Here is a 17,592-nt window from a genome sequence, read left to right as displayed (position 1 = left end):
CCTTGATCCATAAGAACACCTTCTCTCTTTCCAGGAATCATGTTTGTCAAACTTCCTACATCGAGTGCATTTACCTGACCCTGAAGGCCAGAGACAGTCTAGGGATTCTGTTGGTGTACCGGCCACCTCGTGTACTAACAGACTCCCTTAACGAGCTGACACAGCTGGTCTCGGCGGTACTGTTGGAATCACCCAGGCTACTGGTCCTGGGTGACTTCAACATTCCCCTCGCGGCCAGCTATGTTCCATCCGGTGCGGTTCGCGAATTCATGGATACCATGACTTCCATGGGCCTGTCTCAACTGGTCTCGGGTCCAACGCATTTTGTGGGTAATACGCTCGATATGGTCTTTTGTATGAGCATGGAAAATCCGTGGGCGGAAATAACTAATATTTCCCCCCTGTCATGGACGGATCATTTCCTGGTAGAGGCAGTGATCAAGGCTTCTACCCAGATCCCTCCCAGAGGCGGCGGACCTATTAGAATGGTCCACCCTCGAAGGCTGATGGAACCCAAAAGGTTCCAGGAAGCCCTAGAGGGGCTTATGGTTGGAAATGACGGCGACTCTGTTGATGCCCTGACCGGTATCTGGGATACCGATCTTTCTAAGGCTATACACAGTATCGCTCCCAAGCGCCCTCTCAGGCCTGCTTCCAAACGAAAGCCCTGGTATACGGAAGATCTCCGGGCGAGGAAGCGGGTTCTGCGACGGCTAGAGCACCGCTGGCAGAAACACCAGCGCTTATCCGACAAGACTCTCCTAGACCACCTTTTGGAGGACTACGGAGAGGCGATACGAGCAGCTAAGAACTCGTTCTATGGTGCTCGTGTCAACGTCCGCGGAGTCACGTCCAGGGTTGTTCAGGGTGGTTAGGGAGTTAACTCAGATCCCTTCCACCCTGAACCAGATCCTTGAACCTTCTAAGGCCTACTGTGACCAATTTAACAACTTCTTCGCGGATAAAATCTCTCGGATAAGCGAAGGTCTTAACGCCGGCATTAGGACAGAACCAAGGGTAGAGGCATCCAGAGCCTCCGTGGACTCTATTAAACTGGATCAGTTTGAGTCGGTTAGTACCGATGATGTGGACAAGATCCTTGGAAGCGTTCGGAAGACAACCTGCTCTCTCGATCCCTGTCCCTCATGGCTAGCGGCTCAGGGGGGACCAGTGGTAACCTCGATGTTACACCGGATTATTAATACATCTTTGAGGGATGGGCAATTTCCATCCAGCTTGAAATTGGCCACTATAAAACCGCTGTTAAAAAAGCCCTCCCTTGACCCCCTGATACATAGTAATTATCGGCCAGTCTCACTGCTGCCATTTCTGGGGAAGGTGATCGAGAGGGCGGTTGCAATCCAGCTTCAATCAATCTTGGATGAAACAGATGATCTAGACCCATTTCAAACTGGCTTTCGGGCGGGTTACGGGGTTGAGACGGCCATGGTCGCCTTAGTCGATGATCTCCGTCTGGGCATCGATAGGGGAAGCGTGTCCCTGTTGGTGCTCTTGGACATCTCAGCGGCTTTCGATACCATAGACCATGGTATCCCTCTGGAGCGCCTGGCAGAGGTGGGAATCGGGGGCACTGCACTCCAGTGGTTCCGGTCCTACCTTTCTGGGAGGTTCCAGATGGTGCAGCTGGGAGACGTGTGCTCCGATAAGAGGGCCCTTATATCTGGGGTCCCTCAAGGAGCCATTCTGTCTCCCATGCTTTTTAACATTTACATGAAACCGCTGGGAGAGATCATCCAGAGACATGGGGCGCGGGGATATCAGTACGCTGATGACACCCAAATAGTTTTCTCTATGTCTCCGACTGATGCAGTGACTGAGGATGGCGTCTCTCCTCTCGTGCCCTGCCTGGAGTCGGTAATGGGCTGGATGAGGGAAAACCGACTCAGTCTGAATCCAGAGAAAACGGAGGTACTTGTGATAGGTTCCCCTGGTCCAGGAATGGCGGTGGTTCCACCTGTCCTGAACAGGATTACAGTCCCTGTGAAGGACTCTGTACGCAGTCTGGGGGTGCTTCTTGATTCGTCGCTTCACCTTACAGCTCAGGTGAATGCGACGGTCAAGAGCACCTGTTATCAGCTTCGGCTTATTCGCCAGCTGCGTCCATACCTGGCCCAGAGGGACCTTGAAACAGTAGTACATGCTCTGGTAACCTCTCGATTGGATTTCTGTAATGCGCTCTACATGGGGCAACCCTTGTACCATACCCAGAAGCTACAGATGGTACAGAATATGGCAGCCAGACTGGTCACTGATACTTCCAGGGCCAGTCATATTACACCTGTACTTAAAGATCTGCATTGGATGCCCATTTGCTTCTGGGCGCAATACAAGGTGTTGGTTATAACCTATAAAGCCCTACATGGCTTGGGTCCAGGATACCTTGAGGACCGCCTCTCCCCATATATTCCGCCCCGCACCCTCAGAACATCTGGGCAGCAACTACTGAGGGTCCCGGGGGCTAGATTAGCCTCCACAGCAAGGAGGTCATATTCCATCTTCGCCCCGACCCTCTGGAATACGCTGCCCATAGAGCTCCGCTCGGCTACCTCCCTGGCCCAGTTCAGGAAGGAATTAAAAACCTTCCTGTTCCGACTAGCATTCCCCGACACAAGCTCCAGCTAGTCTTCCCCCTCTGACAGCAGTGATGGCTGGTTTGACAGGGTTTTAATATTGGTTTTAACAGTTTTATTGTATTTGTACTGTTGTAATTTTGATTTGCGGTGTTGATGTATTGTATTGTTTGAACTGCTGTGCACCGCCCTGATCACAGGAAGGGCGGTATACAAATAAAATTTTTATTTATTATTATTTATAATGAGATATCTTGGAGATGGGGCCCAAGTATAAACACAAAATTCATTTATGTTTCATATATACCTTACACACATAGCCTGAAGGTAATGTTATAAAAAAACAAAAGTGTCACTATCTCAGCCAACCATGGTGTTGTTTTTTTGAGCATTTGAGTATTTTGCATTTTGGAATTCTGCATAAGGGAGACTCAACTGGTATACTCCAATAAGAGTTTGTTCAGTACAGAGTTATACAGATGTAGGTACTTTAGTTAGGTTTTCCTATTGAAATGCCTTGTTGCTAAGAGCTGCAACTCTGCAAGGTGCACGTTCAAACATACAAATGGAGATAAGAACCACAAGAGTTGGGGTTTTTACTAGCAGTTTCACACCTATTATAAGCAAGCAGTAAAGCCTCTCTGAGATGTGGGAGCCTTTCTATGCTTATCTACTTGTGAGCCCTACAACCACCCCTTTAAAAAAAACCTTAAAAACCTTTACTAAAAATGCCCCCATAGAAAAAGGCTTCTCCAGGGGCTAAAATGGTTGCAAGGGTTGAAAATGTTGCCAAATTGCTCTGTACACCACCTAGGGCTGTAGGGGTCCATTTAAAACAAAAAGAAATACCTTTCCTCCAACAAGGCAGTTGCCTACCCCCGAACTACTAGGAATATCCCAGTTTGCAACCAAGAATCATAGTAATCATGCAAGTCCAAGCATGAGGAAGATAGCATTTTATATTTATTTATATGTTTATTTACTTATTTATTTATTCAGCCTCTCTCCTGGCACAGCATTGGAAAAGCCTGAATTTCCAGGTTTAAAATGAATACTCAGTTTAGAGGTGCTCTAAGAGATATAAAGCTCTCATTTCAAATGAGTTTTGATAGCTAAGGACAAATCACTAGCAAAATACCAAAACTCCACAACATAGTGCACACTGTATAATTTCTGAATCATTTCTGTTCTGTATCCAGAATGTCTGTATCTGTAATGTCATCTCCCACATTATAGTTTGCCTTTCAAGTTTTGAAAATGTATCAGGGAAGCGTGTAGAAAAGCACAACTACAGACATTTGTAGTAGGGGACAGACAAGACTTTTCTACACTGTTCAAGCATCTTAAATGCCTGAACATTACCACAGAGCTTAACTCTGGCCATTTTTAATTGTGTTTCCACTGAGACATTACACAACTATATTAGAAAGGTAATATCAAACACTGTTCACACAAAGTGGCTTACAGGTAATCCTGTGAAGGCATCTGGGCATTTCAATATTGTGAGCAGGCTGCAAAGCACAGCTATCATGTGGTTAGGATCCCTGGTAGGATTTCAGTGTGTCCTCACACATCATTCATGAAAACTTTCCAAACAAGCAAGTGTTTGGCAGTTGTGCCTCCATTTCATTTTTCCCATAATTCCTGATACATTATGGTATTTTTCAGTAACTGTGCCATCAGAGAGAGTATGTCACTTAGACCTCTGAGCTGGACAACAAGAGTGGGTAACTAGAGTAGTTTGAAGGGCCATGTTTTTATGCCAGGACCTGCTGGAGGCCATGCAAATTACCAAAAATGGCCCCCAAATCCAAAGCGACCCAAAAGTGGATTGATTTTCAAAACATGCCATTTTAATTTTTTAAAAAAGATCAGTGCAAACTATTTAATTCAGTTCAACAAATAAAAATGAAAAGGTGATCCTCTGCTCCTGGCAGCTTCCAAAAGTGACAACCTTTCTTTGCATGAGGACAGTATGGACTTATTCTTTGGTGAGGGCAATTGGAGTAGCACTCCAGACAAAAAGCTTGAGGGAGGAAGCACAGTTAGAAGCACAGATGTCTAGCAGACTGGCCATTTAAGATCATTGTTCTAAGAATGAAGACTATGAGCAAATCATGGGGATCCCTACTTGCTGAAACAACTTTCAGAAGGATAGCCCTGTTAGTATGATTTATAATCAAACGCATGGTGATTTAAAGACTAAGTCCAAAATACACTGCAGAAATAATTCAGTTAAGACCACTTTAACTGTCCTAGCTCAGTGCTAGGGAATTCTGAGGATTGTAGCTTATTGTGGCACTAGAGAGCTCTGATAGAGAAATCTAAATATCTCACAAAACTACAGTTACCAGAATCCTCTAGCATGGACCCAGGGCAGTAAAAACAGTCTCAAACTATATTATTTCTGCAGTGTGTTTTGGACCTAAGAGATTTATTGTTGAACTAAATTTCACTACTTGTATAAAATGTTAGAAGAAAATATATGTATATAGCATTGACATAGGCTCTTGCATTCATGCCTCTATAAACCTAAAGATACAGAAGCTTAACACAGTTCCCGTTCATAACAGCAATAACACAATCCAGGTGGTTGGACTGGATGGCCCTTGAGGTCTCTTCCAACTCTATGATTCTATGACTCTATGAAACTCTGTCTTGTGATAGGACTTACTTTGGTGGTTCCAAAAATACAAATTCACTTTTACCAAAAATTACCCTACCTTATTTCCCAGACTACAACCTGATGAAGAAATCTAGAAATCTCAAAAGCTTGCTCAATTTTTCTTGTTAGAAGTGCAATACACTCATCACTGAAGAGTCAAGAATGCTTCAGAGAGGGCAATAATAATAGATTAGAAGGTATGAGTGACCCAAAATTTCTTCCCTATTTAAGTTTACCTATCCTGACCACACTGTGATGTAAACTAATACTCTTAGGGATGGTGCTCCATCCCTTCTTTTCCTACCAGTGATCTTCCAGCAATTCCCTAGAATGAAACTAGATTAGATCAACACCCTGAGTAAGGGCCGAGACAGACTGCCCGAAAATGGTGGTCTGCAGGCACCCATTTTAACTCTGGAGGGACGACGCAGCCACCAAACTGTGTGACATCCCTCCGGAGTAAAAAGAACCTAGTTTTTCTGGGTTCTTTTCGCGGCACCTGAGTTACATTGTGACATAAGCGATGCGCAGCAACGTGCGGATGCTGTGCATCGCTTACGTAAAAATGGTGCTCCCTGTGTGGACGCGAGGCCACCATTAGGCTGCCGCCCACATGAACTAGGTTTCCGGAGTGTGCAGTTCTCACACGCTCCGGAACCCTAGTTTCAGCGGCTTTTGGCCCATCTGTCTCAGGACTAACTTGCCTATGTTAGAATGGAGTTTTTATAATAAATTGATTCCTCTAAGCCAGTGCTGTCTTTGCTCCTTAATCAGAGGCGGGTTACACACCGCCATTTAGTACGTATTCTATACGTACTAGGGTTAGGAAGGGGCGGTGCTTCCGCACCCCCCTAACACTAGTACGTATAGAATACGTACAAGATGGCGGCGCCCTGTTCATACGGGCGCCGCCATCTTTACGTATCGGACGCATAGCGTCCAGACATGTTGCGGCGCCTATGATGTCGCGAATGCGCCAGCAGCGCCTCGCGACGTCACAGAGGCGCCGCAATAAGGAGCTCCATTTTGGAGCTCCTTTTTTGCTCCACGCAGGAGCCGCGTGGTGTGACTGCTACGGCTCCCGCACAGAGCAAGCGGCGGCGGCGGCAGACCGCCGCAAAGCGGCGGTCTGTAGCCCGCCAGAATCTCTAAACTCTTTCTATGATCATCCATAGCCCAGAGACTATGAAGAAGAACTTATTTCTACTGAACTAACTCGTGGGTTTTTTTGTTTTGGGGTTTTTTTTTTTGGCTTCTCCACAACAATAGTATTGAAACAAAGAAAACAAATACTGTACTTATCACTAGGCTCATTCTGCCATCAGTAGTACACAAGAAATCATCTCTCTTTCAGAAATCAATGCCAGTCAGGTAACTGTTCATTAACAGAAGCAATCTCAAATAAATAATTAGGGTGCTTAATTAGGACAAGGGGTGCTCTAAACCTTTTTGATCTTCTCAGCAGCTAAAGGACCAACCTTTGAACTCAGTCATAACGGAAAAGCGTTTGGTGACCCTGTATTTGTTTAGTGTTGAGGCCTACACTCATTCAGCTTGCGATACTGTCTGTCCTCATGCGCTCCTTCCCTATGTTGTTCTTATTAAATATGTTAAGGCATTTCACATGAGAGACACATCAAAGAGTATGAAAGCCATCCTAGAAATGCAGCTACCCATTAATTGCTCAACACTACAGGAAGCTGGGGCAATGCAATGAAATCTAACCTATAGGGGCTCGAAAGACTGCCCCGTCTTTGCTCCTGAGGGACGCTGCAGCAGCCAGACCGTGTGGCCTCCCGCCGCACCAAAACGAACCCGTTAAAAGTGGGTTCTTTTTGGTGTGCATGGCGGAAACCATGAGTGCGCCATTGGCGCACTGTTGTGCATTGATGCAAGCGTGGCACCACAACATGTGGACTCTGCACCGCACTTGCGTCAGCATGCTGGCCCTCATGTGGATGGGGCCATGCCATGATGGCGCCACAGCCGCGTAGTAGGGCTTGGGAGCATGCAGTCGCTCTGCAATCCTGAGCCCTAAAATCAGCCTCAGTCTGTACCAGACCATACTTGTTATATTTCTAGAATGCTTTTGCTGTAACAGTAGATTATGGCAACATCATTTACTAATGCCAGAAAAATAAGTTCTCAAAATCTACTCCAGTTGAGGCCATAGACCTGTAACTAGAAGACTGGGATGCTAATGGAAATTTATGCTAATAAATATACAAATAAATGAAATGAAATAAAGCTTAGTCAGAATAAAGGAGCAGGAGGCATCATTTGAGGCCTGGAAACCTTGTCTAAGGAAAAAGCTGGCGGAAAAGAACCATCTTATGCAGGCATAGATAGGTGGCCAGAGAGGTTTCTAATGGCATGGTGGACATCACCGCAAGCAGCAATATCTATATTTGCAAATGCACACACACACACACACACACACACACGAAATATGCATAAACTACAAAATAATAAATCTGCAAATGTAGACTTCCACTTGATAGACTTCAGTGCTCCCTCAGCCTTCTGAGTTTTAAAGACAGTTTTGATAGTGTTTGTGAGTATGGCTAATATGATCCTTACTAAGTAAGGGAAAGATTGTGGGAAATTGAGTTAGGGAATTTACCAGCATATTTACACGTTTTGAAGAGCATTCTATCTAGCCTGGTGTTCAGAAGAATGACAAAAAGATATAAATGCAAAGAGCTCTCTAAGGGCATTCATTCTCTCTTCTGTGCAAGACAGCAACTGAACAAAGTACTTCCAACATTTTGCACTGCTATGCACAGCAGAGGGCTGGAAGCCATTTTTACTTCTAGTCCTCCCAGAGTCTTCTAAAACCATGTGGTTTGTGTAATCACATTCCCTCATGTCAGATTGCACAAAAACCACAGTGTGGTTATTTTACATGATTAGGAACAAAAACATAACTGCAGCTGTGGGCTTTTTCTTTTTTAATAGGTCAGGTGTTATTAGTCAAGAAAGTTTTTTTCATGACCAAATGCATTCCAAATGTTGCTTTTCTTTCACCATCGCTTTGCTATTAACTAATTACAAATATATCTATCAGGCATCTTAAATCTCTCCAACAAAAAATGGTATTAGATCAATATAAGCAATATACAGTGGACCCTTATTATACATTGGGGTTTGGTTCCAAGATCCCCCATGTATAACAAAATCCGTGGATGCTCAAGTTCCATTAAATATAATGACATAGCAAAATAGTGTCCCTTATAAAAAATGGAAAATCAAGGTTTGATATTTGAAATGTATACTTTTTTGAACATTTTCAAACCGTGGATGTTTGAATCCATGTATAAGAAATCCGTGTATAAGAAGGGCCGACTAAGTCATTGCTTACTTGGTATGGTGTAACAGCAAATACAACAAGGGTGAACAAGAAGCATGCAAATTTACCTGGAGTACCTGCTGCTAATAATTCTGTTCTGCTGACAACAAAGGTACGTGACAGGGATAAGGGAACTAGAAGAGGGAGGGAAAAAAAGATGAGTTCAGGACCGGAGAGAATGCAGGTATCTATAACTGACAGGGGAGAGGATCAGTTTTCCACACAATGAAAAAAAAAACATTTCAAATTAGAGAGGAATAAAGAGGCATAAAATAAAAATGAAAAGTGGTCAGAAAATTACTAAAAATAACATGTAACAAATTAGAAATGACCAGACTATACATGTTCTTCTCTTACTAATGATAACAGGAGAACAGTCAACATAGTAAATAAAGTTAAGTTAGGTACAAAACACACTGCAGAAATAATCCAGTTTGAGAACCCTTTAACAGCCCTGATTCAGTGCTAGGGAACCCTGAGAACTGTAGTTTGCTGTGGCACCAGAGCTCTTTGCCTGAGAAAACTAAATGTTTCACAAAACTACAGTTCCCAAAATTCCTTTCCATTGAGCCAGAGCAGTTAAAGCAGTCTCAAACTGGATTATTTCTTCAGTATGTTTTGGACCATAATCTTCTTTTGCTGATGATAGACCACCTACTAACAACATAAATTAACACCACAAACCCATCTATTCTCTGTATTATGTTGCAATATGCAGTGGTAAACACAGTTAATCCATTATCCTAGTGACTAATCAACGCAAGCCTTGCAAAAATAATGTAACCTACTATACTATTTGGAGTCAAAGGCTTTCATGGCCGGCATCCATAGTTTTTGTGGGGTTTTCGGGCTATGTAGCCATGTTTTAGAAGAGTTTCTTCTGACGTTTCGCCAGCATCTGTGAAGATGCCAGCCACAGATGCTGGCAAAACGTCAGGAAGAAACTCTTCTAGAACATGGCTACATAGCCCGAAAACCCCCATAAAAACTATACAACTATACTATGTTGCCAACATTTTTTTCCAAACAAGGGAGGAACATGTAATCCTGCAGTCATTCACCTGCTATCTAAGGCAGCTACTACTGTATAAGTTGAGCTGAAAGATGTATTTACAACAATAATTATGCATTTCTTCAGGACATCATCCTGCACCATGCATTCCAAGTGACCCCAAGTGTTAATGCTGAGGATTGGTGAAGTTCATAGGATACAGCTGCAGTAAACAAGGTTCATTACAGTTGCTACACCAATATCAAAGTGCAGAAACCAGGCAAGCATTTTTTAACTCCTCCAAGTTGGAAAAGAAAAACATTTGCATAAAGGAAGTGATCAGTGGCATCTCGAAGAGGAACTTGTGCCCTCAGAAGCAGGGACATGGGGAGAAGTGGAAGAAAAAGGCAACACCAACATATATTATTCAGTCAATAAATGAAAAATCAAGATACTGCTGTCAGTTGCAGCAAGACTACTTTTTCAGTTAAACAGTGGTACAAGGCTAATACTGAGAAGTAAAATTTCAGGGCTTTTCATACACTGTTTTTAATCCCCCCCCCTTTTTTTTTTTTTTTTTTTTTTGCTGTACCAAGAGTGATGTGTAATCTTTCCCAGTTGCAAAACCAGTTCTAAGCAAGAACAGAAGTAAACAGCTGTAGGGACATTTTAAGCTATAAAGAAATCCTGCCTCATTTGAAATATTGCAGGATAAAACCCAGTCCACCCACCCCAGGAGAGCAACCCCCCCCCCAAAAAAAAACCCAAAGTAGTATATCGCACACATAATCTCACAGCATGACAGAAGAGCTTCACTGTAAAGACAACATTATAGAGAGCCCAGCAAAGGCATTCATCTGGGCTTCAGAAAATGCATAGAGTAGGGCTGTATTCCAAATAAGTAGTCAGCCCTCCACAGTTTTAATCCATGGATTCAAGCATCAAACCGTGGATGCTTCAGTCCATGGATACAGAAGGAAAGACTGACAAAATGATTTGTGTTAACAACAGATCTATAAACTTTAGGAACTTATTTTCTTGCCTTTTCCCCAACAACAGGCTTTTTTTTGGTTAAGCTTGCAAATCAAGGGACCATAGTGCAACTTCCCCAGATGTGGTAACTGCCAGATGCCCCAGCAATACTATAATTCCCATAATTCCCAGCCAGCATAATCAGTGGTCATAAATGATGGGAGTTGTAGTCCAAAACATATAGAAGATACCAGGTTGAGAAAGACTGCCACACGAGAGAAAAATCTGCCCATAAATATTTTATAGTACTCAAACCTTACAACAAAACACCTGTTGGTTTAAGGATAATTCCATTTGAAGCAAATTTTTATTGAAATTATGTTGTCTTATACTATTTACACCAGAATTCATGAAATACTGGGCTGATTTCTCTGGCACTTTAAACCCCAGCCATTCAGCATGATTCTTTCAGAAAGAATCTAAAGATAGATTTAAAAAATCACCTGGTGATGCTGTGAGAGCCATTACTCCATAATAAGAGAAAGCACCAGCTTCAAACTTCATTCCCTCTTTTCCTGCCTCCACTTCTACTTTCCCCTGCAGAGAAAAAAAATGATAGCATTCCTAGTGGGTTCAAAAGTAAAATATTCTGAATATAAGACTACTCCTTAGATAAAAATGAACAATGCATAGTTATGGTATTAGTGAAACTCCATCTCAGAGGACAGTATTAAAGACCAACAATGGCCAATTCTTTAACAGGAGGTAAAGATTCTGCAAAACTATTAGAAGGATCAGATATGGGCATCACAATTCAAAAAGGACATTGAGAAACTGGAGTGTGTCCAAAGGAAGGCGACTAAAATGGTGAAAGGTCTGGAAACCATGCCCAATGAGGAACGACTCAGGGAGCTGGGGATGTTTAGCCTGGAGAAGAGAAGGTTAAGAGGTGATATGATAACCCTGTTTAAATATTTGAAGGGATGTCATATTGAGGAGGGAGTAAGCTTGTTTTCTGCTGCTCCAGAGAACAGGACCCGGAACAATGGATGCAAGCTGCAGGAAAAGAGATTCCATCTCTACATTAGGAGGAACTTCTTGACAGTAAGGGCTGTTCAACAGTGGAATACACTCCCTTGGAGTGTGATGGAGTCTCCTTCCTTGGAGGTTTTTAAGCAGAGGCTGGATGGCCATCTGTCGGGGATGCTTTGATTGAGAGTTCCTGCATGGCAGGGGGTTGGACTGGATGGCCCTTGTGGTCTCTTTCAACTCTATGATTGTATGATTCTATGTTGGGGAACAGGCAGAGCTTGGAATACCACTTTCAAAAAGTAAGTAGTTACAGTTATTTTTTCAATATAATTTTTAAAAACCATCACTTTGAAAATATAATTTAAAAAAAACATTACTTTAATCAGTAATGTGATTGATTACATGACCTTTTCTATTAAGAAATTATCTCGACCTATTTGTACTTATGCTCTTCTAAGAATGTACAAGGTCCATGATATAATCATGTTCATTACGCAGTCCTTGATTTTCAGTTGGAGGGTGCCAGATGGATTGGAGCCAAAGACATTTGGCTGCATGAGGCAGAACAAACCTCCCCCCCCCCCCCACTGCCCATACAAACCAAAGTATATAGGACAAGTTATGATTGCGTTATTTTAGCACCTAAGTCAAGCACATCTCCCCTTTCCTGGGACTTAAACTACAATAATAAAAATAAAGAAAGAAATAATGAAAAAGTAGCTGCACTTCCAAGCCATCCAAAATCAGATGCCGGAGGCAGCTGTTTCTGTCTGCCTAAAAGGGCAAACCCTCAGAATACACAATGGCAACAACTGCAAGATGATTGGTTTTGTATAAAAACAAAGCCAAGGAAACCTGGCCAGCCTTATCACAAAGAAACATGACATTGTCATTTCAAGCAGCAGTTCCCATGAAAGACACAATTATCTTGCCTTCAGACCATATCTGTATGCACCATTTTAAAAGTTGTGGAGGCAGTGTATCATTTTGGCTTTTGCCAGAGAGTGTGAGCAAGGGTGACACACACATTTCAAGGGCAGACAATAGCAGGCATTAGCAAGTCAGTAGGTGGTGCTGTTTGCTCAGTAAATATAATAGTTTGGCGGTTCATTCCACAATTCATCACCATTGACCACATAGCAAATCACCATTGACCACACAGCGTTCATCACTTACCACACAACAAATCAATCATAAAAGTTTCTGCCCTGGTTAAATGTTATAGATATCAGGACTGCACCAAATGATCATAAGTTTTGGATTTTGACCAGAAAAATATCCCTTATTTTGAGGTTGTTTGCTGCTAGTTCATCTCTCATCTCTTCACTTACTTTGGAGTGATTTCTCTCATCTAGTTAAGACTTCCCTTTCTGGCTGGGATCAGGGCAGGAAAATCAAGGATTGCCTAGTGAACATAATTATATCATGGAGCTACACAGCCAGGTTTTGGCTACATGACAAGATCATTAAGACTAATCAAAGCCAATTATGAATATACTTAAATCTTCCTGAAGATTAACCAACTGGATAACTGATAGCTCTGACTCTATATGTACTAAGATTTGCACCCCTTTCAACATAGTCTCCCCAAAAGTGATGAACAAAGAGGTTTTTGCCATTCCCCAAACCATTCAGAGAAAGTTCCGCTTTCTCCACAGCTCTGGGGGAGCTAATAATGGAGCAGTAAGGTATTCTCGACTTTAGTGCATGCTCACTACTGCACCAGAGAAAACTTTTACTCCAGTCTATATTCGGTGGCATCAGTGGGGGCTGGGGGCTGGACAGCACCAGGTAATACCCCAGAGGAGGGGTGACACCCAGTTGGGCCCGCCTCCCCCTTTGGGACAGGAGGGGCAAACATGCACCCTTCTTAGATGTTCCATTACTGGAGCTTCTCCCTGGGGAGGAAGCCTGGTGACAGAGCAGCAGGAGGGGTGAACATGCACCCTTCCTGGGTGAAACCCTTTGCACCAGGTGACGCCCTAGCTAGTGATGCCACTGTCTAGATGTGGTATCTCATGCCTATTTTTACTTTAAAATGCCCACTATGCAATTGCTAACTGAATGACTGGTGTCTTGCCTAGTTTGGCCCTATGAAACATAATGCTGGCAGGCAGAATAAGCAGCAAGACAGCTTGGGAACTTCAATGCTGATGTTTTTAGCTGGACTGCAAAACAGAATGATGTTCATATGGTAATAAGCCTCACCTGTAAAATTAAAATGAAGTAATCAATAGGTTTGTTTCGCTGATAGAGGTAGTATTCAGGGGCTTTCTTGTTCTTCTCATCATACTTCAACTCCTGAATCACATTGGGATGCTTCAGTAGCCTTAGGAGGATCTTTTCAGACATCTGGGATGGGCCAAATGCTTCAACTTCTGAAGATATAAAAACAATTTGACATATAAGGCATAGTACATCTGTGGATTTATACAGATTGCTAATTTGTGTAAATTGGAAATGACATGAAGGCACATGACAACAACAATACATTTTTCAAGTCCAATGTTTTTTTTAAAAAAATGCATGACAAAAGGGATACATTCCTTAATTTACTTTGTGTATCATTTAACTATGGCTAAAGAAATAAAAGATTAATTTTATTCCCAGAAATAAAGCTGTTCCTCCCTCTTGCACTCTCTCACTGAGTATACTGAATAGTTTTCAGACTGTGGAAAACATAATTTCAAGTTTGGAACAGGAATGAGCATTACAGGTGCATGGGTCAAATGTCATGCCAAACAGTTTTTGTGGGTCCTAGAGCCTCCCACCTTTTTGTTCAAACATGGGAATCTGAATTCCAGAAAGTATGATAGTCCTTTAAAAACCAAGATGCAAGGGAAGTATGGGAGCTGCAGTCCAAAGATCTTGAAGGCCTCCCACTCCTGCATTAAAGGAAAGAGTCATGGGAAAGTTACATGGGGATCTTCATAATTTTGCCTTCACAAGTCTAAAATTAAAGCATGGCACTTCTAGTTATCACTGCCTTCCATATCAACTTTAAAATTTAGTTATTGGCCACCTATTGCTAATGTCTAAGAGAGATTGTGCCAATGCAAAATATGGTGGGGAGGAATATATAACACTGGCATCAGGCTCTGACCAAATCTCTGTGAGACTGCACTGCCCAGACCAAATTCTAGCAAACCAGTCGTTGGGGCCCTAGTACTATCAAGAGGTTGTAAACCATACTTGCCTGTGGCTAGGAAACGATGCATTGCCAGGAGTAACTGAGGTGAGATTTTAACCTTCATTTCACTATCTGTCTGTTTGAAGGCAGAGAAGTCCTGCTTTCTCTCTCGATGAGCTACTTTCTTTTTGGTCTTGTTATCAGCTGGAAGTGGAGAAATAAAGAATCATATTAGGACCAGTGTAAACAGATTGATATGTTACAGGAATAAATTGAGGAAGATTGTGTAACAATTGCTAGGACAAGTAGATCTTTAAAGCATAGTAGCAAAATGTCTATGGTTGATTATTATTATTACAGGCTGAGTATCCCTTATCAAAAATTCCAAAATCCAAAATATTCCAAAATCCAAAATTGTCCACATTGATGGCAGAAATAGTGACACCTTTACTTTCTGATGGTTCAATTACAAAAACTTCGTTTTATGTACAAAATTATGTTTAAAATTATGTATATAATTACCTTCAGAGTATGTGTATGAGATGGATATGAAACATAAATGAATTTCATATTTAGACTTGAGTACCCCATTATGAATATACAAATATTCCAAAATAAAAAAATTATATCCAAAATCCAAAACACTTGTGGTTCCTAGCATTTTGGATAAGGGAGACTCAACCTGTATTACTATTATTACTATGACTTCTTTCTAGTTTGGGGCTCAAGGTGGCTTACAACAGATGGAAAAAGATAGTTAAACATTCACAAAACAAAAACAGTTAAAAAGTGATTAAACTGTTAAAAAATCAGTTAGAAACATAAAGAATTAATAAAAACAGCACAACAAATGGCAGATATGAAATCCATCACATTGTACAAGGTCTGTCCTCCCTAATAAATCAGTCCTCAAAGGCTTACAGAAACAGAAGTCTGTTTATAGGAAGAAAATAGGGAGGGTGCCAGTCTAATTTCTCTGGGAAGAGTTCCAGAGCATGGGGGCAGCCACTGAGAAGGCCCTCTCCCATGGTCTCAATAGATGTACCTGTGAAGGTGGTCGACCAGACAGAAGAGCCTCCCTAGCAGATCTCAGACACTCAATAGACCGGCAAGAAACGCCAGCATGAGGGCAGAGTGGAGGCTTGGTGATCACATGCCACCCACCCCGATGCTGGCATCACACCATGCACCCCACTGCACAGCATCGTGCTGCATCTTTGGTACCAAAAAAGCCATGTAAGAGCTTTTGCGGCTTCTTTTTGAGCTGCAAACCTGCCGGGTTGGGGGTGTGGATTGCAGTTGCCATATCTCCAACCCAGTGCTTCCAAGGGTGGCACACAGCTACCTCTTAGGGGTGGTCTGTCCAGCCCCTTAAGTCTGGTTTCTAAGGGAAATAATGGTTTGTCCAATAACCTGAACCTGAGCCATAAAGGACTTTATAGGTCAAAACTAGTACTTTGAATTGTGCCCAGAAATGGGATGGCAGCCAGTAAAGTTGTTACAATACAGGAATTTTGTGTCCCCTGCAGCCAGCTCCAGTTAGTTCTGAACTGCAGATCTTTGGACCAGCTGACGTTTCTAAACACTCTTCAAAGGAAGCCCCATATGTAGTGTGTTACAGTAATCCAACCAGGATGTAATTAAGTCATGTGACACTGTGGCCAGTTCTGATGTCTCCTGGAATGGGCGCAGCTGCAACATAAACCTTAACTGTGCAAATGCATTCTTGGCCACCTGGCTCAAGGTTGAATCCAGGAGCACACCCAAGGTATGGACCCATGTCTTCAGCAGTGACATCCCTCAGGTTGGTGTCACCTGGTGTGAGGGGGCAAACTGCCTTGACCTCTCCCCCTCCACCCTGCCAGAGTGCTGCAGCCCACTCCTCGAAGGCCTTTAGGATCCAATATGGCTCTTGCCACACTGGACCTTGAAGGCACCATCCCCTGCTACTGAGGGGAGGTGACAAGGTTCCTCCTCTGGAATGTCACCCTCTGCACCCATGCAGTAATACCACTAGTCTTCAGGGGGAGTGTAACTTCATTCAACACAGGCTGAATCCCTATTCCTCATCTGCTTTTCATCTTGTCTGGATTAAGTTGCAATTTGTTTACTTTCACCCAGTCCATTACTGATGACAGGTGCAAGACTGAAACAGCTTCCTTAAATTGTGGTGAAAAAGAGTAGTAGAGTTGGGTGTCAGCTGCGTACTTATATAGATGTAGCAATATGGGAATACTTAATGTACATCTAAGAATACTGAAAAAGTCCACAGACTACAGATAAAAGTAGTATGCAAGTGTTACAAACTAGCAATTTAAAATAAAAATGGTTACAACAGTCATGATCCCAATGAAATTTTACCAAAGGGCTTTTATCTTTCCACACTAAATATATACAGTCGGCCCTTCTTATACACGGATTTTTTTATACATGGATTCAAGCATCCATGGTTTGAAAATGTTCAAAAATAGTATACATTTCAAATATCAAACCTTGATTTTCCATTTTTTATAAGGGACACCATTTTGCCATGTCATTATATTTAATGGGACTTGAGCATCCACGGATTTTGTTACACATGACGGATCTTGGAACCAAAACCCAGCGTATAACAAGGGTCCACTGTAGTCACACAAGATTTACACTCCATACATAGATAATCACCAAAAAGGCTCTACGGATGGGCAGCATGTAGCCACTCCTTTTAGCCCTGGATCGTTGCCATGGCAACCACATGCCACGGCAACGATCCGCTCCTTCTAGGGAGCAAAAAGAAGCTGCTCGAAGTAGCTTCCTGGAAGGGGTGTCATAAACCCTGGGGTACGCATCATGATGCCCCTTCCATCCAGTGCTATTTGGGGA

General features: G+C 42.6%; 1 protein-coding gene across 1 annotated transcript in view; it reads right to left on the bottom strand.

Annotated features, from left to right (window-relative positions):
- Positions 1-17,592, bottom strand: part of LOC149318469 (metal transporter CNNM2-like) — a 137,805-nt gene that overhangs the window by 6,815 nt on the left and 113,398 nt on the right. Inside the window, exons 5-8 of the mRNA XM_089509778.1 lie at positions 14,797-14,934; positions 13,809-13,978; positions 11,072-11,165; positions 8,674-8,739 (exon numbers count right to left, since the gene is read on the bottom strand). Of these exons, the coding sequence (XP_089365904.1) occupies positions 8,674-8,739; positions 11,072-11,165; positions 13,809-13,978; positions 14,797-14,934 (468 nt within the window). The remainder of the gene's footprint in view (positions 1-8,673; positions 8,740-11,071; positions 11,166-13,808; positions 13,979-14,796; positions 14,935-17,592) is intronic.

The sequence above is a fragment of the Sceloporus occidentalis genome, unplaced genomic scaffold, assembly GCF_023333645.1.
Source record: "Sceloporus occidentalis isolate IW3139 unplaced genomic scaffold, rSceOcc1.0.p SCAF_2, whole genome shotgun sequence".
NCBI classification, from domain to species: Eukaryota; Metazoa; Chordata; class Lepidosauria; order Squamata; family Phrynosomatidae; genus Sceloporus; species Sceloporus occidentalis.
This window is presented reverse-complemented; position numbering and strand designations above follow the sequence as displayed.